The 24,248-nt window shown below is 38.4% G+C and overlaps 1 protein-coding gene across 2 annotated transcripts in view; it reads right to left on the reverse strand.

Annotated features, from left to right (window-relative positions):
• Window positions 1–4,419: 4,419 nt before the first annotated feature.
• The window catches only part of Med13 (mediator complex subunit 13), a 100,970-nt gene continuing 81,141 nt past the window's right edge, over window positions 4,420–24,248 (reverse strand). For both annotated transcript variants that reach the window (XM_048366385.1, XM_048366384.1), the window contains exons 21-30: window positions 21,407–21,626; window positions 20,699–20,890; window positions 20,355–20,578; window positions 18,673–18,815; window positions 17,627–17,785; window positions 17,335–17,520; window positions 16,150–16,298; window positions 14,203–14,376; window positions 10,914–11,014; window positions 4,420–8,417 (exon numbers count right to left, since the gene is read on the reverse strand). In XM_048366385.1, the coding sequence (XP_048222342.1) occupies window positions 8,285–8,417; window positions 10,914–11,014; window positions 14,203–14,376; window positions 16,150–16,298; window positions 17,335–17,520; window positions 17,627–17,785; window positions 18,673–18,815; window positions 20,355–20,578; window positions 20,699–20,890; window positions 21,407–21,626 (1,681 nt within the window). In that variant the 3' untranslated portion in view covers window positions 4,420–8,284. The remainder of the gene's footprint in view (window positions 8,418–10,913; window positions 11,015–14,202; window positions 14,377–16,149; window positions 16,299–17,334; window positions 17,521–17,626; window positions 17,786–18,672; window positions 18,816–20,354; window positions 20,579–20,698; window positions 20,891–21,406; window positions 21,627–24,248) is intronic.

The raw sequence follows: 24,248 nt of genomic DNA on the forward strand, positions 1-24,248 counted from the left end.
GCAAACTTGTTACGCAGTCTGGACATTTTCATTCACGTTTAGAAGATAATTATTTCCACTAAATATCCATGTTTCCTTGAACAATATTATTTCAATGGTTATTTGTCCTAAATCATTTTAGTTCAAACAGTATTTCTACCTTTATCCTGTAGATTCTCTGCCTGCAGATTTCTCAAATAGCTACAATGACAACCATATCCTAAAGTATTTCATTTTGTATGTGCATGTGTTGGTGCTGAAGTTTTAACTCGGGGTCTCGTGCTTTTTTTTTTTTTTTTTTTTTTGTCAGTGTTGAGGCTTAAACTCGGCCAGGGCACCGTCCCTGGGCTCTTCAGCTCAAAGCTAGCACTCTGTCACTTTGAGCCACAGCTTGTAACTTCTGCTTTAGAGATATCAGAGTCTCTTGGACTTTTCCTGCTCAACCTGGCTTTGAACCACAATCCCCAGATCACAGCCTCTTAAGTAGTTAGGATTACAGGCTTGAACCACCGGTGCCTACTCTTCTTTAGCTTTTTCTCCAGGCTATTACTTGAGCCATAACTCCATTTTTGGGTTTTTACTGGTTAACTGGAGATAAGAATCTTAATTATTCTGTCTGGCCTGGCTTCAAACTTTGATCTTCAAATTTCAGACACTTAGCCATGTGCCAGTGGTTCACACTTCCAATCCTAGCTAGGCAGGAGACTGAGATCCGAAGATTGTGGTTCAAAGCCAGCCTGGGTGGAAATTTTCCCATTAAGACTTTCCAATTAACCACTCCAAAACTGAAGTGTTGTGCCTCAAAGTGGTAGAGTGCTAGCCCTGAGCAAAGAGCCCAGGGGCAGCACCCAGACCTTGAGTTCAAGCCCCATGATAGGGGAAAAAAAAAAAAATTCAGACTCTTAGGTACAGTACCTAGGATTACAGGCATGAACCACCAGTGCCCAGTGGGCACATTCTTAATTTTTATCAATTCTCTCTCAGGAATATTGTGATTATAAAATAACTAAATAGAAAAGGCTGAAGTGTTACAATGTTGTTCTAGATATTCGGTCAGGCACCCAGTGACTCATATCTGCAATTCTAGCTACTCAAGAAAAAGTCAAGACTATCAAATATCCAGAGAAAAGCTAGGTTGGAGGCATGATTCAAGTGGTATAGTTCCAGCAGGGGAATTTGAGTAAGTGTGAGCAAGGCGAGTTGAGTAAGGCATTGAGTTCAAATCCTGGTCCTGGAAAACAAACAAAAAACAGAAAAGTACTAGGCTAGAACCCTAGTATTATTTCAACTTACTTCACAAGTTTAACAAAAAAAATATTTTTCTGTCGGTCATGGGGCTTAAATTCTGGGTCTGGGTGCTGTCCTGACCACTTCAGCTCAAGGCTAGCGCTCTACCACTTGAGCCACAGCACCATTTCCAGTTTTCTGGTGGTGAATTGGAGACTAGTCTCATGGACTTTTCTGCCAGGGCTAGCTTTGAATCGTGATCCTCAGATCTCAGCCTCCTGAGTAGCTAGGATCATAGCACCAGGCTCGCTGCACCCAGTGAGAATTTTATGGCGGGGGGGTCAGAGAGAGAAAGGGGGGGGGGGAATCCCGAAGTGGAGCTGTGGCTCAAGGAATAGAGTACTAGCCTTGAGCAAAAAGCCCTGGGATTGGAACATACATGAATCCACATGGAGAGCTTGAAGAGGAATTTTGGAAGAGAAGACTCTCAGAGAAACAAACAATTAACTTGGGCTTTCACAATTCTGGATTATGCAAGATAAAGAATACCTGTGGCTGGAAACCATTGGCTCAAGCCTATATAATTCTAGATGCTTGGAGGCTAAGATCTGAGGATTGAGGTTTGAGAGTGGCTGGGGCAATAGAGTCTGAGGTACTAAGGTTCATTTTAGTCACACAAAACAACTTACTACAAAAAGGAAAAACAAACAAGACATAATATAGTTTGAGACAAAAAATAATACCATACACTTCAGTAATACCATATACTTCCTTTTTATTGGGGGTTTGTCAGCCGTGGGGCTTGAACTTAAGTCTTGAGCACTGTCCCTGGGTTTTTTGGACCAAGGCTAGTGCTACTCTACCACAGCTCCACTTCTGGCTTTTTGGTGGTTAATTTGAGGTAAGTGTTTCACAGACTTTCTGCCCACAGTGACTTCAAGTCACAGTTCTCAGCTACATGAATAGCTGGGATTATAGGTATGAGCCACCAGCACCTGGCAATACAAGTCTTTTTTTTTTTTTTTTTTTCCTTTTTTGGCCATGGGGTTTGAACTCAGCATCTGGGCACTGTTCCTGAGCTTTATTGCCCAATATTAGTACTCTACCACTTTGAGTAACAGTGCACTTCTGGTTTTCTGGTGGTTAATTGGAGATAAGACTTTCCTGCCTAGACTGGCTTTGAACTACAATCCTCAGATCTCAGCCTCCTAAGCAGCTAGTATTACATGCTACCAGTGTCCAGCTAATTCATATCCATTTTTTTGTGCCAGTTTTGGGGCTTGAACTCAAGTCCTGAGCACAATCCCTGGCTTCATTTTGCTCAGGGCTAGCACTCTACTACTTGAGCCACAGCACCACTTCTGCCTTTGTCTATATACGTGGTGCTGAGGAATTGAACCCAGGGCACTTCATGTGTATGAGGAAAGCACTCTACCACTAGGCCATAGTCCCACCCTCTACATCTCCTTTTAAAGAATCATTAAGAACTAGGCACTTGGGCTCGGGATATGGCCTAGTGGCAAGAGTGCTTGCCTCGTATACATGAAGCCCTGGGTTCGATTCCCCAGCACCACATATATAGAAAACGGCCAGAAGTGGCCGCTGTGGCTCAAGTGGCAGGGTGCTAGCCTTGAGCAAAAGGAAGCCAGGGACAGTGCTCAGGCCCTGAGTCCAAGGCCCAGGACTGGCCAAAAAAAAAAAAAAAGAACTAGGCACTTAGGAACAGCTGCCCAGGCCCTGAGTTACAGTCTCAGGACTGATAATAAAATGATAGATAGATAGAAAGATGACAGGACAGATAGATACTGTTAAAAATTATTAAACAAGTGGCTGGGAATACCTTGTATACATGGAGCCCTAGGTTAGATTCCTCAGCACCACATATACAGAAAACTGCCAGAAGTGGTGCTGTGGCTCAAGTGGCAGAGTGCTAGCCTTGAACAAAAAGAAGCCAGGGACAGTGCTCAGGCCGAGTTCAAGCCCCCAAACTGGCAATAAATAAATAATCAATTAACTAAACTAGTGAGGCACCAGTGGGTCATGCCTATAATCCTAGATATTGAGGAGGCTGAGATCTGAGGATCATAGCTCAAAGCCAGCTCAGGCAGGAAAGTCCATGAGAGTAGTATCTCCAATTAACCACCAGAAAACAGGAAGTAGTGATGTGGCTCAAGTGGGAGAGCACTAGGATTGAGCTGAAGAGCTCAGGAACAACATTTAGGCCCCGAGTGTAAGTATCCCTATGACCAACCTCCCAAACAACAACAACAACAAAAATTAAACACTGTCTGAACATTTATTGTAAGAAGCTGTTTCAATGTGACTGCAAAAATTTAGTCTCACAGAAACATTCTAAGAAAATGCTTATAGGACTTGGACAGAGCTCCTCCCACACAAGGACCACTATTTTTGATGTGTTATTCATATCTAAGTTTTTTGTCTTATGCTTCTAACACTTAAGAGGCCAAAAGATGTATGTCAGTGATTTATGTCTATAATCTTAGATGTTCAGGACTGAGGATTGAGGTTCAAAGCTGGCCTTGGAAGACAAATCCAAAGGGCCCTTATCTATTAGCCAGCAGAAGGCTGGAAGTAGGAATGTGGCTCAAGTGGCTGCCATCTGTGAATGAAAAGGCTGAGTGAGAGAGTAATGCTCGGAGTTCAAACCCCAGAGCAGGCATAAAAAATAAAAAAAGAGAACAGAGCTCACTGGAAATATTTGGAGATACTCATTCAGACAGAAAAACTAACACCCAGTCAATCAACCTAAAAAGAATTAGTATATGTACAGGTTATCATATATATCATGCATGAAGAGATTAAAATCTTTTTTTGCGGGGGTGGGGTGGGTCATGGGGCTTGATCTCAGAGTGCTGTTCCTGGACACTATTGTTCAAGGCTAGCATTCTACTACTTTGAGCCACAGCTCCACTTCTAGTTTCCTGGTGGTTAATAGGAGATAAGAATCTCATAGACTTTCCTGCCCAGACTGGCTCTGAACTTTAGTCCTCAGATCTCAGCCTCCTGAGTAGCTAGGATTACAGGCGTAAACCACCAATGTCCCATTGAGATTAAAGTCTTTTTTAAAAGTACACAGATAAAAATTAAAAGTCCACTTACCTGTTTCCAGGCCACCTTTTTTCACAGAACAAGAATGCTAACATTTGCAAAAATTTTAAATGTAAATAGCTTTAACAGAATGAGACATCACAATGAAGGCTTCATGAATAATTTATTCCATTTGAAGTTTTGTTTTTTTTTTTTAAAAAGTATAAACCTTTTCATTTCCTCAATCACAATTTGTACAACTCAGTGTTATGGCATTCGGCAGCAATAGTGTTTGTTCCTTATTCTTTTTTGTCACGTTAAAAAGAAAAGCAATTGGACCATTTTAAATGTTACTGCTAAACAACAACTTTAAAAGGCCCCTTCATAAAGTGATCAAGCTACTTTGAGAGGGTTGATGCTGACATGTCCAGTAATGACGCAACAATTTGTAGTTTGAATTCAGTAACTGTAAGGTCCACAAATCCAGTTTACTTTGAAAAACCAAAGCTATTTTAAAACTTCATGAGTATACAACCTGAGGAGTATTTTAGGTCCCAAATCCAGTTTTTCAATTTATACTCCACCAAAAAACAACAACAACAAAAAACCTATGTAAAAATTTAAACCACAGTTCTGGGCCCATTAAAACACCAGGAAAAACCAAAAAGGAAAGATTTCCAGCTGATTCTTTTGGGGGGGGGGTTGGGTGGGACAAAATAAAATGTACATTAAAAACATTTTCCCTTAATTTAGGTAAACTAAAATATTAAAAGGAAACCCAGACCAAAATATCACTCAAGCAACATTAAATGTACTAATAGACTAATACGCAATGCCATAGTGGATGAGTAGCAAATTATATGATGCAATAGCATTTAAAAACTTCCTTTTAATCTATTCAATTTGAACATTATAAATAATGTGACATAGTATTTTGATATTACAGTATTAACATAGTGCTTGATTAAAGATCTGCAAATCTTTGTAGTAACACATTAAGTTAAAAAATTACCTCAGAAGGCAAATATGAAGACGAAGAGAGAAGAGAATATTTTAATACAGTAATCTGTGCCATACTGACAATTGAGTACGAATACAGCTGAGGATAGTTGACTAAGTAGTAAGAGCTTAATTTTAGTGGTTTAAGAAAAGTTTAGAAATATTTAAAAATTACAGCTATTTTAAAATTTAAGGATTACATATAAGTACACTTGGTGGCCTTCTGGCCAAACAATAAGGTGTACAGAAATTTATTCATACAGTGTTAATTCACAGTCCTGATAACTGAATGGCTTGCATAAGAAAGGTATGGCTAGATGTTTCTCACTGGCTGGAAGCAGACATATAACTAATCTTTTAAGATGCCAAAATACTGAATTTCCACTCTGCTTCATAATGGATAACTACACAAAAAACGACATCAGCACTGTTAACAAAGAAGTCAAGGTGTTGGTAATTCACTGATATAACAAATAATATTTTGCTTACCTACTTAAGTAAAACAGAATTACCCATACTTGTCTGTGACAGTACATAAGTAAGTCAGACCCATCATCCTGCACAAAAGACTTAAGTTCATTTTTTCTGAAATGAGCCAAGTGACCTCTAATGGCTATTTAATAACTTTCTATTGAAGTGTGAAATGATACATGAAGGGAAGAAAAATTTTTATGAGTAAATTCTGTATAATTGGTAACTATTCCCTGATTCCCAGATAAAAAGGAATTATATGCTGGGGTCCCTCCTATGGCTCCATATTAAAAAAAAAAAACTATCAGGGAATAATTTTTTTAAATCTATTTTGAATCTGAGGTGTAACAATAGGTTACTGATTTTAAACAACTGAGATTATAAACATTTTAAAGCCACTACTGAGCTAAGTATATTTTAAAAAGGATACTTTTAAATAGAAATCCCAAATAACTATCTTTTCTCTCAATCTCAGAGAAGGTTTTTTCATTTTCCCCAAAAAAGTACAGAACAGAACATAATCTGTGGTGTTAGCATAATTTTTTTTAAATGCAGAGATGAGATCTTTAAATTCAGTATCAAAATATAACTAGTGGGAGTTGCGTTGTAATATAGAAGGAATAAATGAAAACTTGTTCACCAATTGGATTTAAGTTCTTTACAGAAAAAAACAAGACTTGCTAAGGTTTTCATATACACAATTTAAAGAAGTTATACTGTTCATAAGAAAGTGTTATTTATGCTAAGCATATCATATTTACAAAACAAGTTTCAGTTTAAAAAAACCAAATTAGTGTTTTGTAAATACAACTGATTTTGTTCTTGTGAGTAACTAATGAACATATAAATAGGAATTTTCCTAGACTGCTTCCAAGAAAGACAGGTAGACTTGGCGACTGTGAATTCAAGTCAGCAATACAGGTAGGAGGCTAACTTGGGCTCTCTTCTGAGCAGCACTGTAGAAAGGATTTTTCAAGGGGGAAAAGCCTGCATAAAAGCAGTTATCTTGGCATGTGCAAACAAGAAGGGGGAAAGTTGTATTGAAGGAAGGGGTGAATTAAAGTCCCTAAAATTCAAGTCCCTTCTTTAGGGAGGTGAGAACCTCCTTGGCATATGCCCTACCTTAATGTGAGCTGTGTTATAGGAAAGTACAGACTCTGATGTTTGGGACTGCCATCTCCAAACCAAGAAAATTAAATAAATAAAAAAGGCAAAGGGAAACAGTTTAGAAAATGGTTCTTTCACTAGTGGAATAAGAGTCTGAATACCAGAATTCACTGAGAATCTATTTACACCACAGTTTGATTGCACACACACACACTCATACATATGCATACTCTCACACACATTCCCAATCTTTAATTTAAAAAAAAAAGTCAAACAATCAAGAGTGACTGCTCTTAAAATAATTTGTAAAATGCCTAGAGCTGGGCTAAATTTCAATCTTATAGCAGATCCTGCAGATAAATGGCATAATTAATAATATTCCCATGCCTAAATGTGCCACTGATAAAACTAAAAAAACAAAAACAAAAACAATTAAGCATGTAACAATAAACACCAAAATTAGTTTAAGCATTCAGTAGCAAATTTTTTTCTTGTAAAACTAAGTTTCTTTCACTGGAAATGGCCTGAAATATTAGTCATAGCCCTAAACCATAGTACAAAATATAACTGAAGAATTCTCATTTTATTCTAAGTGAAACCGCCTAACAATATCACTTGTATATTGCCATCATGTTATTCTGTAAAGGTGTGATATATAAAATGCTGTAAGACCCGGTACCTTTTCAATTTATAAACACAGTGAACTTCATTACTGTACATGTACTCTGCAACTACAGCTTAGCTGTAAATCCTCCACACACAATGGTATGGACATTATTCCCCCTCTATCCCCATTAAACTGTACATCGAGACAATACAAATTTACTGTCCCACCCACCCCCTTACAAAAAAATAATACTCTAAAAGCAACCCTACTGCAACTTTTTAATTAAGACGATTACATATATTTTAGACCAATTGCTTTAAAGCAAGAAGGCAGTATAAACCTTCTAGGAAAATTTTTATAAAAGAGGTTAAGAAATATAAGACAATTTATACATTTAAAAACTTACAATAAATAAGAGATGCAGGCATTTTTGAATACTAGATACTATAATCCAAATACAAGAACATCTTGATGTTCTAAAGCCATATGTTGAAATTCATTGTTCTTCATGTTTCCTTTCCATGCTTTTAATATTCATTTAACATGACTGGGTACTATGGCTCATTACTTTTCACAAATACTGTGACTGGAAAAAAAAGGTTAATTTTTGCTACAAAAATGTTATAATACGTTTTGTATGATCAGTCATCTTCCTAAAGAGTTCAGTATAGTCAATGAAAAATAGGGTTATAGCCCCTCCCCCAAGTCAAAACAATATTTGTTGAAGTAATAAGAATTAGACCCCATCACAAATGACTTTCACTGAGAAGAAAATTGCAACTTCAACCTGCAGCAAAATATCCTTTTTTCCTTATTCTTTTCTTGCAAAGTTCCATCAAATGAAGATCACAGCATATTCATGATAAAGTTATATAACTGATTCAGCACCACAAAATGAATTGGGAGACATGAGCGTCTGTCCTGGATTGCAGGGTCACAGGTTAGCCAGGAGAGTGCATTATACTGTTCCAAAACAAACCTGAAGAACAAATAAACTCTGTAAGTCAAGCAGCTTTTCAGAAATAGTTTTAAAGTATAGTATCTAATATTTAGTCACTTTACTCCCCACCCCTAGGACAGGGTCTACTATGTAATCCAGGTTAGCCTCAGACTCAAAAACTTTCCTGCCTAACTCAGCCTCTTGAGTGCTGGGATTACAGGCACGCACTACTACATCTGACTAAAAAAGTCACTCTGATATGGAATAGGGGCCTTGGGAAGAAAAATAAGTAATTTCATAGATTATTCTCAGACTGAGGAGTGGCTCAATGGTAGTGTATTTGCACCTACAAGTATGAATAAGAGGGCTGGGAATATGGTGTAGCGCCAAGAGAGCTTGCCTCATATACATGAAGCCCTGGGTTCGAGTCCCCAGCACCACATACATAAAAATATGGCCAGAAGTGGCGCTGTGGCTCAAGCCAGGGACAGTGCTCAGGCCCTGAGTCCAAGGCCCAGGACTGGCAAAAAAAAAAAAAAAAAAAAAAAAAAAAAAGATTCTAGCCTCCTGAGTAGCTAGGATTACAGATGTCAGCCACCATTGCCCAGCTTCCTAAGTCTTTTACTCAAGGCTAGCACTCTACCAGTTGAGCCACAGCTCTACTTCTGGCTTTTTGGAGATAAGGGTCTTACAGATTTTCTTGCTCAGGCTGACTTTGAACCACAATCCTCAAAACCCAGCCTCCTGAGTAGCTAGAATTATAGACCCGAGCCACCAGCCACGCAGCTGAGTAATCTGCCTTTGAGACTTTTGAGGGTTTGGGATCCAACCCAGGATCCTTGCATATGATGGCATGATAGGCAAGTGAGCTGCATCCTCAGCCAAGAATATATTTTTTTTTATTAAGTGCTAGGAACTGAACCTATGATCTTATTCATACTTTTTTTTTTTTTTGCCAGTCCTGGGCCTTGGACTCAGGGCCTGAGCACTGTCCCTGGCTTCTTTTTGCTCAAGGCTAGCACTCTGCTGCTTGAACCACAGCGCCACTTCTGGCCGTTTTCTGTATATGTGGTGCTCGGGAATTGAACCCAAGGCTTCATGTATGGGAGGCAAGCACTCTTGCCACTAGGCCATTATCCCCAGCCCAGGAGGCTGAAATCTGAGAATCGCAGTTCCAGGTCAGCCCAGCCAGAAATGGAACTGTGTTTTAAGTGGTGGAATGCCACCTTGGAGCACAAAAACTCAGGGACAGGGCACAGGCCTTGAGTTCAAGTCCCAGGACTAGCACCCCCCCCCCCCACAGAGTTCAGGGGCAGCATCCAGGCCCTGAGTGCAAGCCTCAGGACACACGGACACACTCTCTCTCTCTCTCTCTGCAAGTTCAAGGACAGGCACAATAAAAACAAATACATAAGTAATTTTTTACTTTAGAAAATTGTTAATTCTAAACAACATAATTTATCCAGATACCCAAGGATATAGAACTGTAAACTTGCCAAAAGTGGGAGAACTTCCTAATAATCAACATTATATTCTCTTAAAATTGCAATGGCAATGGCCCGAGTGTCTCTGATATGTAATCCCAGCTTGTCAGGAAGCTGAGAACAGAAGATTATTTTTGAAGCCAGCCCAGGCAGGAAGTCTATGAGACTTTTACTGACTGCCCCACAGTCAGCTGTGGAAACGATGACTCAAGGGGTAGAGTTCTAGCCTTGAGCAAAGAAGCTCAGTCCCAACACACAGACCCTGAGCTCAAGCCCAAGGAATCAACAGAAGAAAAGAAACAAAATGCGAAGCTCCTTAATGAAAGAGTTTACCGATTTTATGTAAGTAGTCACTGGTGAAATATTTTCAATAATGTGGAATAGTGTGCTTTTTAATATACCTTCTCAAATTACCTATACTCAGGTTACTGATGAGCATATCTTTACAAGTAACAGAAGGTGCTTAGAAAGTATATTAAATAGCATTATAGTTTGCTGTAAGATGCAGGTATATTTTTAAAATTAGAAATAAATGACCAAATGTCAAGATACCATGCATTTTCAAAAACTTTTCACAAGTGCCTGCATATCTAGTGGGTTTTTAATTTGCTTAATAGAATATATTTAGGTTTTTGTGTTTTGATAATGGAATATATCCAGTAGACTCCTGCTTTTAAAACTTTGTCCCCAGTGAACTGGGCTGTTGTGGAACACTTGTAGACTTCTGGGTGGAGGAAACAGGTCATTTTGGGTATGTCCTTGAAGGCTCTCCCAGGAATCTTTTCTGCTCTCCCTCTTCCTCCCTCCTCTCCTCTTCCCTCTCCCTCCGCTCTCCTCCCTCCCTTCTCTCTATCCTTTTCTGTGTCTCCCTCAGCCTCCTTCCTGGCTGCTAGGAGTTGTGGTAATTGTCTGCTCCATTTTCCCACTGTGGTCATGTTGTGTCCAGTGCATGGGTCTCAGGAACCGAGAGCAGAATCCTTTGAAGTAATGAATCCTTTGTCCCTTAAAAAAAAATTGCAATGGCAAACCTTGAGTGATAAAAGAGTTGTACCTGAGGACATCTGAAGTCTGATTTGAGTCAAGTGGGTGGGAGTGTTTACTGTGAAGCAGCTCGTCAGATTGCACTGAAGGCACGTGGAGGTGCAAAGAGGCCTAAAAAGGTAACAGGCAGCCAGTTAGTCAAATGGACAAAAATGGGTTAGTTCTGCTTTATTTTCCCAATGCACCTTCCTTGATGAAACATACTTTAGCACTATGTTATGAATAGGAGCTCCTATACAAATGCTTGATCTCCTACAGTAATTCTTACTGAAGAATTTAAGAGCAAAACTTATATTGATTCTTCCACTTTTTCTGTAGGTTTATTAGACATGTGAAGTGTTTAAAAAAGTGCTGAACTGACATAAATCAAAGTACAGTCTGTCTTTAAGTTACTAACCAGACATACCTAGGTCTAAGCACAGAAAATGTAAAAGGAATAAGTATATGCAAATATTTCACTCACAAAGTTGTAAACCTTAAAGCTACCTTTAAATTATTTTTGTCTTTTGTGTTGGTGTTGGGCTTGAACTAAGGGCCTTGCACTCTTGCTTGGCTTTTTGTTCAAGACTGGCACTCTACCACTTGAGTCAAAAATCCATTTCTGGCTTTTTATTGGTTAATTAGAAATAAAAGCCTCAAGAACTTTACTGCCTGCGGGGGCTTCCAACCGAAATCCTCAGATCTCAGCCTCTTGAATAACTAGGATTATAGGTGTGAACCACCAGCATCCTGCTTGGTTGAATTCTTAGAATCTCCATTAATATAGAACATAGATGCTTTCTTTGACCAATAGGATTCATAACAGCTTAGTAACAACTAGCACACCAATTTAGGTATGGCAGTGAATAGTGGAAGTAAGGAAGGTGCTATGCTTCTTCATATTTAATGTTAATATTGGTGTTAATATTGGTGTGAAAATGCAGTGAATTTTCTTTAGTGGTGGCTCACCAAAGAAGCTGTAGTTCTCTTTCTATAAACTGTAAAAGGTACTCTTCTATGTACTATACGAGGTACTTTTATAATTACTTATTCTCTGCTTACAACTGTGTGTGTGTGTGTTATATTTGGAAATGTAACCAAAATATCTATGTTTGAACTGTGTATAAACTCTTGATTTATGAATTAAAAACAAAACGCTCACATGGCAAATCACTACAAAATAAATGAATGTTAAGTAATACCAGGCTCTAATTCCTCTGATAAAATGATTTTTAACCATCTATGAAACAACCCAGCATTTTTCGAGCAAAGAGAAACATAGAAGGTAGTTTTATGGCCTATAGTATAGAACTAAAATGGGATGCATGAAAAACAAAAAAAGGGTGAGCAAAATTATGGTAAGTTATGCCTTACCTGGTATTTCAGAACCAGAAGTCCTAATCTTGTTACACTGTATCTGAGGGTGAATGCTCACTTTACACTATCCTCTCTGCAAATAAATATTGAGTAGAAAAGAATCTGGATAGTCCCTTGGACTTTTCTCAAAGTAGTGTTTCCTTTAAAAAAAAATGTGCCCTGAAACACTAAGGTCATGAACTACAAATAGGTGTTACACAATCCTTTACTTGTGTACAATATAAATTTGGGAAATGTTAAGTAAACAATGTCACTTTTCAGAAGCTTTAGTGTTTACATGCATTGTGATATGACAGGGGGCAGATGGCATGTACAGCACTTCCCAAAGGACCAAAGAACCTACTGTTTCCTGGACATTCCAAGGGCTACTATATTGTAGCAAACCTTTTAGAAAGATGTTCTGGAAATTAAATTTGTAAAAACTATTGCACATTACTCAGAGGAAGAAAGGGACAGGATAAACTATTACCTTAAATATGTTATTATTATATATGAAATATACATTCTTTAAATATATTATCTCAATAACAGTTAATTTAAGAGTTAAAGTTCTGTGGTAGGGTGCTTGCCTAGCATGGCTATGATTCCCAATTTCACCACCAACAACAAAAAAAAACAAACCCCAAACAGATCACACTTGTAGACTATGCTACAGAAGTCCATTACTTAATCTCAAATGTCACTGACTCAATGGAATGTAGGCCAAAGTTATCAGGATTGACTAGTTAACATGATTAAAAAATATTAAAAAAAATTATAGTTCATTAACTGTCAAAATACAATCCAAGAAACCTAAGCATATCTCACTTTTATGCTGAGTAAAACTAAGTAAACAACTAAATGAACGTGACTTATAAATGGAAACAACCCATTCCTGGTAGGTTTACAGTATGTTAAGTCAGATCTGAATGTTATTTAAGTTACATTACTAATGACTGATTTTGATAAAATAAGAATTTCATTTTTAAAAACCACTGAATAGGGGCTGGGAATGTGGCCTAGTGGCAAGAGTGCTTGCCTCATATATATGAAACCCTGGGTTCAATTCCTCAGCACCACATATGTAGAAAAGGCCAGAAGTAGCACTGTGGCTCAAGTAACAGCAAAAAGAAGCCAAGGACAGTGCTCCGGCCCTCAGTCCAAGCCCCAGGACTGGCAAAAACAAACCAAAACAAAAAAAACATTGAATAGTTTTAACACAGTAATTTATACAAAGCCAGATTAGGTGAGTAGGTAAAAAAATGAAACAAAACATTTAGTATAACAAAGGCTGTTGAATCTTCTAGTCTTAAGCATAATGGGAGTATAAGATGATGTAAGTGAAATACTAACATAAAAATCACTAAAAGTTCCAGGGTTTTGTTGTTGTTGTTTGTTTGTTTTTGTGCTAGTATTGAGGCTTGAACTCAGGGTCTAGGTGCTGTCCCTAAGCTTTTATGCTCCAGGCTAGCACTCTACCACTTGAGCCACAAGTCCACTTCTGGCTTTTTTGATAGCTTAGTGGAGGTAAGAGTCTCAAAGACTTTCTTGCCCAGGCTGGCTTTGAATTGTGATCCTTGCATATCTCGGCCTCTTGAGTAGCTAGGATTACAGGCATGAGCCACCAGCACCTGGCAAGTTCCAGGTTTTAGTCCACTCAGTCAGGTGAGCTTTTTAAAAATACACTCACCTAGAAGAAGAAAAGGGTTAGAAAGGAATTACATTTCTCTCACTCTAAAGTTCCACATGGTAAGTGAAAAAACTAATAGTTGCAGAAATTTGACTTAAGAATTCTAAACTTAATATGATTTAAAAAATTAGAATCGTTTCATAATGAGTTCTCAGTCACATGCATTTAAGAAGTCTGAATGCAGACAAGCTGTAAGACTTTAAAAAGCCACTTCTTTATTTCTTAGGACTCAAGTTTCAATCAGAATTACAAATTGGCATAGAAAAGGTAATACCTTAAGAAAAAGGGGACACTGATATTGTGCTTGAGGACATGCTGACCAGAACCAGTCAGGTAATGGACCCGCTTTGGCAGTTGATACAAAGTATCCAAGGGCCAATGGTTGCTGAAGAATATTAGTTACTTCATCATGAGATTCTGTTGAAAGTAGCCGATCTGTACCTTGACCCTTAAAAACACAAAAGTGAAAGTATATTAGTTTATTCAATATACCTGGGCACTAGATATAAATACTAAATGGCTTACAGCAATCAGTCTTATTATTTATAACATCAACTAAAAAAAAAAAATACGGAAGAGCAGGGCCCAGTGGCACATGCCTGTAATCCTAGCTACCCTGGAGGCTGAGATTTAAGGATTATGGTTTGTTTGTTTGTTTTTTTGCCAGTCCTGGGCCTTGAACTCAGGGCCTGAGCACTGTCCCTGGCTTCCTTTTGCTCAAGGCTAGCACCTGCCACTTGAGCCACAGCGCCACTTCTGGCCGTTTTCTGTATATGTGGTGCTGGGGAATTGAACCCAGGGCCTCATGTATACAAGGCAAGCTCTCTTGCCACTAGGCCATATCCCCAGCCCTAAGGATTATGGTTTGAAGCCAGCAACAGTAAGAAAAGTCCTGGCAACTCTTATCTCTAATTAACTACCAAAACATACTGAATGTACAGTTATGACTAGCACTGAACACAAAAGCCCTTGGATAGTACCAGGCTCTATGTTCAACCTTCAAGATTGGCACACATGAGCACACACACAAATGTGTGTGTGAGCACATACACACACAGACAGAGAAAAAACTCAGTGACTGATTTACACTTATTAAGTATATAATTAATTAATTGGATTAATGCCAGCCTGGGAAGACAAATCTGTGAGATACTTATCTCCAATTAATCAACAAAAACCTGGAAGTGGAGGTGTGACTCAAGTGGTAGAACACCAGCCTTGAGGGGAAAAGGCCAAGCAAGAATGTAAGGCCATTCAAGCCCTCGTAACCAGCACAAAAAAAAAAAAAAAAAAAAAAGAAAGAAGGTGGGGAAAGAAAGGAAGAGAGAGGGGGAGAGGATGAAAGGTAAAATTGGCAAAGATTCTTTCCTACTTTACAAGAGACAGAGTTTAAACACAGGCATACTGTAATAATCAACCACTATAATTAATGTCACTGAAATAAAGACATGTTATTCAATGGAGCCCAAATTACTTTTAATTTCAAAAATATCACAATATCACTTTGCTTTACTAATGGCTAAAAATAAACTTGAATATGTGTGGGTAATTAGTATTTTATGGGTTATTTTGAGAAAATTACTATTTCTATTATGTTCCTTGTTCAAACAATGATTGGGAATGGCAGCTCTTATATCTACATATTGATTCTCAAAGATACTGTGATCTTATACTTGAAGCTACAACAAAATGGCTAATGACAAGTCATCTAGAAAATCTGATTTAGGGAAAGCAGAGATTTAAGAGGAATGAGAGTTTCAAGTTCATCTTGGATACAAATGAGACTCTGTCTTCAAAAACAAACGAATAAAACTAAGTTGCTGTCTATGGGGCAGAAGTGAATGAACAGTTAACATCATCTCTTGCTAATTTTTTTTTTATTTTAAACTTTATTTATTTATTTTTTGCCAGTCCTGGGGCTTGGACTCAGGGCCTGAGCACTGTCCCTGGCTTCTTCTTGCTCAAGGGTAGCACTCTGCCACTTGAGCCACAGCGCCACTTCTGGCCATTTTCTGTATATGTGGTGCTGGGGAATCGAACCCAGGGCCTCGTGTATACAAGGCAAGCACTCTTGCCACTAGGCCATATCCCCAGCCCCATCTCTTGCTAATTTTTAAGGGAAAGTTAACTAGGGAAAATTAGCTAGTGTTCTGTTTCATATGTGAATCCCTTGCTGAAATGAATGACATTGAGATAAACTGAACTTTTCTAAAAGTATTACCTTGCCAGCATCACCTCCATGGGGGTAATGAGATCCTGGAGAGTGTACAGGAGATGTAGTTGGAGATGCAGGAAGGATATTAATAATATCAGGATCAAGATCATCTCCTGTGTCTAATAAATCAAAGATACCCATTCCATCTGCTCCATCTACACAAGAGAAAGAAATTACTCAGTTTTCTATAGTGCATAATTATTCATGTAAACAGTAAAAAGGAATTTTAACCAAAATGGGTTAATATAACCAAATTACGGCATAGCAAGTATCAAGTATTAGACTAACAGTGATATTAAAAAACACAGAAGCCAGGCATTGGTAGCTCATGCCTATAACCCTAGCTACTTAGAAGTCTGAGACCTGAGGACTGCAGCTCAAAGTCAGCCAAGGTTGACTCTTATCTCCAATGAACTACCAAAAAATAGATGTGGAGCTGTGGCCCCAAGTAGTAGAGCACTAGCTTTGAGCAAAAGAAGCACAGGGACAGCACCCAGGCCCTGAGTTCAAGGCTTAGGATGGACACAACGAAACAAAAACAAAAACCCACATAAACAAGCACATTATTAATCTGAATAATGGCCCATGGTTTGGGGCTGGGAATGTGGGTTACATGCATGAAGCCCTGGGTTTGATTCCTCAGTACCACATAAACAGAAAAGGCCAAGCAAAAGAAACTCAGGGACAGTGCGTAGGCCCTGAGTTTAAACCCCAGGACTGGCAAAAATAAATAAATAAATAAAATTCCATGCTCTAAGCTCTAATCTCAGAAATTTATAAATGTTACCACAAAGGACTTTATGTATGTGAACAAACAAGGATCTTAAAATGGGGAGATTATCCTTGACCAAAAAGAAGCCAGGGACAGTGCTCAGGCCCTGAGTCCAAGGCCCAGGACTGGCAAAAAAAAAAAAAAAAATTATATATATATATATATAAATGTAATTTATATATATATATATATATATAATTGCAAACTCCTGTTTTAATAATACAAAGTAACACTAACACGTTTCTAGAATAGGATGTGGCAACATATGAGGAGCTATGCTAGGTGTAGTAGTTTGGACAGTTGAGGCCAGAGGACTGATTAAACCCAGGAAGAGTTCAATGTCACAATGACTACCTGGAAAATAGCAAGATCTGTTCTCAGAACCAAAACAAAAAACCTTTAGGAATAATTTTACCTACCATTGTTGGGATTGAAAGCTAAATCCAAATTTTCAGTGGTATATGTAGCTGAAGCTACTTGTACAGAAGCAGAAGTAGGAAACACAAGAATATGAGTACAAGATGTATCTTGTGGGGTATTTAGCTGAGATGTCTGCATATTTAGAGTAGTGCTTCTCCCAAAAACAGAACCAGTTGACACAGAATCTAAAACAAGACACCAAAAGACATTTTTTAAATGAAGAGTACATTTTCTATAATACTTAAAAGCTGTATAACAAATTAAATTTGATATAAACTAATGATAGCTAACCTGGCATAATAACAAAAGAACCTTGGGGTTCCATTGCTACCAAGCAAGCACTGAGAATGCTGGGAGAGTCTGCAGCAGATATACCACACATTCTACACATGTCTTTGAGCCTTTTACTTAAAGACTGCAAGTTTCGACGACTCAGCAAACAGCTCCAATCTGTGGGTATCAACAGTAGGAAAGATTAATAGTATTCAAAGTAACAGCACAGTTACTCTGCTAGAGAACTAAGAATAAAATGTAAGAAAAATAATCAATGGTTTTAAAATCAGTGTACTCTTCCAACAAGTGTCATCATCAAGTCAAAAATCTAACTGCTGATACTATTCACCATTTCATCAAGTCAAAAATCTTACTGCTGATGCTATTCACCATTCTTTACCCCCAACTTTAGTGAGCACCATGTTGAGTAGCATTTTTCTGACCACAGGAAGATTTGAGTAACAAACAGAAAGAGGGTAAGAATGGAAGACAAGAAGAAAAAATATTAACTATATTTATACCAGAGAATAGGTTGCATGGCGCTGGGGTGAGTAGGTTGGATAAAAACAACAGACAAGAATTGTGGGTACTAACTACACTTACATAGTTCTTTTTTAAGAATTAAGACTCACTGGGGCTGGGGATATAGCCTAGTGGCAAGAGTGCCTGCCTCGGATACACGAGGCCCTAGGTTCGATTCCCCAGCACCACATATACAGAAAACGGCCAGAAGCGGCGCTGTGGCTCAAGTGGCAGAGTGCTAGCCTTGAGCGGAAAGAAGCCAGGGACAGTGCTCAGGCCCTGAGTCCAAGGCCCAGGACTGGCCAAAAAAAAAAAAAAAAAAAAAAAAAAAAAAAAAAAAAAAAAAAAGAATTAAGACTCACTGAGAACCTCTAACATTTCACTCAAGATACAAAAAAATAGCAAGAATTTAAAAAATAAGGCCTGGAGTGTGGCTCAGAGGTACAGCATTTGCCTAATATAAGGCCTAGTATAAGGCCTGGTTTTCATCCTCAGTATGGTGGGAAAACAAAGCATTAAATTAAATGAAATGACAATTTTACCTTTCAATTCTCCATGACCTATCCTTCCCAGACGACCAATTACAACTCTCCATGGTAATGAACTCATTTGCACAAGTCCTAAACACCACTCCCAAAGTTTCTGTAGACCAAATCTTCTAGCAGAACCTTTTTTCCGACGAGCCCTATTAAATGAAACAAAGAAACAGTCAAAAATTTACATGGTGACATTTTTTTTTTGCCAGTCCTGGGCCTTGGACTCAGGGCCTGAGCACTGTCCCTGGCTTCCTTTTGCTCAAGGCTAGCACTCTGCCACTTGAGTCACAGCGCCACTTCTGGCCATTTTCTGTATATGTGGTGCTGGGGAATCGAACCCAGGGCTTCAAGTACAGAAGGCAAGCGCTCTTGCTACTAGGCCATATCCCCAGCCCTACATGGTGACATTTTAAGAGATTTCAAATTTATGAAAACTTGTTTTGAAGCAAATAATCATTCTAGCTACTATGAAGGCTGAGATTAATCCTAGCTATTCATACAAACACACTCACACAATATACATTAAGCTTTGCAGACTATAAAGATTCTATCACAATTCCAATCCTGCATCATGAAAGTGAACATAGACAATAACTGAGAAAACAAAAGTGGCCCTATTTGACCAATGAGCTGTAGTAAATGAATCTCTAAGTTGAAGAATGAACAACAAAACACTTGGTTTTTCAACCAAACATTAATTTTGTATGTTTTCTGCATTCATGTCCTTTGTCAGGCAAGTATGTAACATAAAACACTCTGTGGCTAAACAATATTAATTATTTAATTAATACTTACTGTAGTTCAAGTATCCTGCCCAATCAATTCAGATTTAATACTTCATTTAACCTATCTTGCAGATACTACAGATAAATAAGCTGTAGTTCAGTTGGCTTAACTTTCCCAAATCACACGACCAGTATGCAGAAGGGTTGGGATTTGAACCGAGGTCTCTCATTACACCTCTCATCCTCTTGTTATTTTTTATTTTTATGCATGTTCTGGAGAGTAAACTCAGGGCCTGGGTGCTATCCCTGGGCTTTTGTGCTCAAGGTTAACACTCCACTTTTGGCTTTTTTTGATAGGTAACTAGAAATAGTCCCATGGACTTTCCTCCCCTGGCTGGCTTTGAACTACAAACCCTCAGGTCTCAGCCTCCTGAGTAGGTAGAATTATAGACATGAACTACCAGCACCCACCTTAGATTATTTTTTAATATCAGATCTTTTTAGTTCTATGTTTCAAAATTTTTCATCTAAAACCATTACTTAATGCTTTATCTTTTTTTTTTTTTTTTTGGCTGGTCCTGGGCCTTGGACTCAGGGCCTGAGCACTGTCGCTGGCTTCTTTTTGCTCAAGGCCAGCACTCTGCCACTTGAGCCACAGAGCCACTTCTGGCCATTTTCTGTATACGTGGTGCTGGGGAATCGAACCTAGGGCTTCATGTATGGGAGGCAAGCACTCTTGCCACTAGGCCATATCCCCAGCCCCTTAATGCTTTATCTTAATTATATAACCATGCTTTACAAAGATTAAGTGAAAATTCACAATACTTTTAACCCCAAATCTTAACATATATAAGCTTCCAAACATTTTTCTACTCATTAAATATGAGACACAATACACATGATTGTGCACACACAAATTTTAAATTGAGATCATATAGACATTCACTTTAGAAATAACAATACCTATTTGGAACATCGATGTTAATGATGCAGGTTTCTAAAAGTTCTCCATATAGATCTGTGCAGGATGCAAGAATCCACCTTTGATCATGTGATAAACAATAACCTACGAAAAGAACATTGTATTTTTGTCCAGCTTCTCCAAATGTTTCTCCTAGCTCGGTCTGTTTGTCCTTTACTGGAGCCAGAATAAAAGGGGGCGTATAAAGCCGAATACACTCTGGTCTCTGTAAAATAAAAAGGTACTATAGTACTACACAATAAAACAAAGAAAATTATACTTAATTTTGCATAAAATCATTAAATGTATACTCATTCACAAACTTGGTCATGGAAAATGTACTTACATCAGGACTTTTAAGAGCAGTTTCCATGGCTAAACCTGGACCAAAGCCAGTCAATGTTTTCACATTGGTTGATGTCGGAAGTGGTCTCCGACACTGGGTAAAGACCGAAAAAGCTAGAGATTTTAAATGCTGGGTATAGATCTGTCTATCTTCATGCTTCACAGGTTGTAACAGGTACTGACAAGGAACAATCTAAAAGGTACAGGTAAATATTACAAATGTTTAAATTCCAATAGAAAATAAAGGAACTATGGGGTTAATGCTAGCAACTCTACCACAAAATTTCAACAAAACCGAACTTAAATGATTAAAGAACTCTCATATAGTTTTCTTATCTAGTGCATAATTCATTTTTAAAGTCAATTTTTACCAATATCCTCTGAATTAAGTTATCTAAAAAAAAATTTAAAAATTCTATATAACAATAGTAAAAAATGAAGAAATCAGGTTCTTCAACTTACTAGGGTTAAATTTCTTTTACTTTTACTTGCAACCTGTCTGTCAGAATTAGAACTCCAGGTTATACAGGTCTAGGCTGTATTTTTCTAGACTCATAAATTATAACATGAGTTGAAATTATCTTTTATTAACTCTCAAGATTTTTATTGTACTGTCACTTAAAGTAAAATCAATAGAAGTTGGCTTTTAGAAAAATCAATTTGAACACATAAAAATAGTAGCTCCAACTTCTAAACATCAAATTCTTACCTGTGCAGAAACAGTACTCTTGATATGAGGAGGAAGAGTCTGGACCATTTCCAGAAAGCATCGGAGTAGCCCCAAAGTCCATACATTAGAAGAGTTAGTGCTCTCATCTTTATTTTCATATGTAAAAGGATCGATTATATAAACAACAATTGCAGGAGGATAGGTAATTGCATGTGAATCACCATCAGTAGGGATTCCCACTTTATCACGATCCATTGTGCTAAAGTATAAGGTAGAAATAAGGTAAGACAAGAGTTATGTTACATTGGCTGGAAAGCATAAAAGCTGGTTCTTAATATCACTTCCCTTTTTCTGGTAGGAAAGATTGGAGATCCTCTCTTAATATTGAGGATTAATACTATCACTTTAGAAAGAACCATAATCTTTGTATGTACCATTTCGTAAATCCTTTCTTTAAGAAGTGTTGCTTAGGGGCTGGGAATATGGCCTAGTGGCCAAGAGTGCTTGCCTCCTACACATGAAGCTCTCGGTTCGATTCCCCAGCACCACATATATGGAAAACGGCCAGAAGGGGCTCTGTGGCTCAGGTGGCAGAATGCTAGCCTTGAGTGGGAAGAAGCCAGGGACAGTGCTCAGGCCCTGAGTCCAAGGCCCAGGACTGGCAAAAAAAAAAAAAAAAAAAAAGAAGTGTTGCTTAGAGGTGCTGGTGTTCATGCCTGTAATCCTAGTTACTCAGGAGGCTGACATCTGAGGATCGTGGTCCAAAGCCAGCCAGGGCAAGACAGTCTGTGAAACTCTTACCTCCAATTATCCACACAAAAAAAGCTAGAAATGAAGCTGTGGCTCAAGTGGTAGAGCACTAGCTTGATCAAAAGAGCTCAGGGACTGTGTCTAGGCCCCAAGTTCAAGCCCCATGACTGACAAACAAACACAAAAACAAATCTTGCTTTAAAAGAAAATAAGCAGGGGTCGGAGGCATGACTCAGGTGTTAGAGTGCCAGCCAAGTACCAAGTTCAAGTTCCACTCTAGGACAAAAAAAAAAAAAGGGAAGAAAACAAGTGGAAAGAAACAGATTTCTCAAAATCATAGATTATCAGAAATCAAAAATAACAACACAATTTTATTCCTTATTAACACTTAGGGGCCACTTGTCAGTGGCTTATGCCTGTAATACTAGCTACTCAGGAGGTGAGATCTGAGGATCTTAGGTTTGAAGCCAGAAAGGTGGGAAAGTGCATGAGATGCTGCTTTCCAAATAACTACCAAAAAGAACAGAAGTGGAGCTGTGGCTCAAGCAGTAGATTGCTAGCCCTGAGCAAAAACCAAAATCCAAAAAAGCCCTCAGGGACCACGTCCAAAGCAATGAGTTCAAACCCTCAAGCCCCATCAAACTTCCTAACTTCAATGGTAAATGAGTTACTCTTTGATGGATGATTTTAATTTTTAAACATCAAAGCTATTTAGGTAGTTAAGATCAAAAGACCAATATGAATAACAATATTTTACTCATGTTTCCAATGTATCTTTGGGTACAACTGCATCTTGAGTAGCTGACATATATGATGTATCAGATTAGTGTAACCTTTATATCAAAAGGAAACTCTCTCAATATCTACATGATTAAAGGAATGAGAACAGTCATCATCACTGGAAATATCCTGGAGAGCACTGTCTGGAACACTTTATATTGAATCATATTATCTACAATTTTGCAGATTATGGCTACTTGCTCAGAAAGTAACAATTTCCTCCAAATCATAAGGGCAGTAAATGACAGAACTAAAATTCAGGGGTTGGGATTGTGGGTCAGTGATAGAGCGCTTGCCTCGTATACATGAAGCTCTGGGTTCAATTCCTCAGCACCACATATATAGAAAAGGCCAGAAGTGGTGCTGTGGCTCAAGTGGTAGAGAGCTAGCCTTGAGCAAAAGAAGCCAGGGACAGTGCTCAGGCCCTGAGTTCAAGCTCCACGACTGGCAAAAAAAAAAAACAAAAAAACAACGAACTAAAATTCAAATCTCTTTAAAATCTAAAGGCTTTGAACCAACTGGCTCTATAGAGATTTCTCCAATTGTTAGAGTAACCTGAATAGACAAAACAACTTAACTGTTATGTCACACACAAAACAGACTCAAACACAATACAGGTATTAAAACAAAAAAAAAATTTTTAAAGATCTTAATTCCTACTCTGAGATTTTACAATAAAGACTTTATTAAAAATCCTCACTATAATTTTAAGCCCAAAACATTCAACATTATAAAAACTAAGTCTAAGGATGAAATTTTGTATTTTTTTTCCCCAAATCTGGGGACTGAACTCGGGGCCTTGCACTCGCCACGCAGGTGTTCTTCCACTGAGCCAGATCCCCAGCCCCCTAAGGATGAAATTTTAAAAGTACATCTTGTTGGGCTGGGAATATGGCCTAGTGGCAAGAGTGCTTGCCTCGTTATACATGAAGCCCTGGGTTTGATTCCCCAGCACCACATATATAGAAAATGGCCAGAAGTGACGCTGTGGCTCAAGTGGTAGAGTGCTAGCCTTGAGCAAGAAGCAGCCAGGGACAGTGCTCACTCCTAAGTCCCAAGCCCTAGGACTGGCAAAAAAAAAAAAAAAAAAAAAAAAAAAAAAAAAAAAAAAAGTACATCTTGTTCACTTAAAATGACTATCTTATTAGGGGGAAAAAAAAGAGAGAATAATAGTTTTTATATTTCCACAAACAGCAATTCTTCCCCCCCCCCCCCACCCCCCGCCAGTCCTGGGACTTGGACTCAGGGCCTGAGCACTGTCCCTGGCTTCTTTTTGCTCAAGGCTAGCACTCTGCCACCTGAGCCACAGCGCCACTTCTGGCCATTTTCTGTATATGTGGTGTTGGGGAAT

Source organism: Perognathus longimembris, chromosome 17, assembly GCF_023159225.1.
Source record: "Perognathus longimembris pacificus isolate PPM17 chromosome 17, ASM2315922v1, whole genome shotgun sequence".
NCBI classification, from domain to species: Eukaryota; Metazoa; Chordata; class Mammalia; order Rodentia; family Heteromyidae; genus Perognathus; species Perognathus longimembris.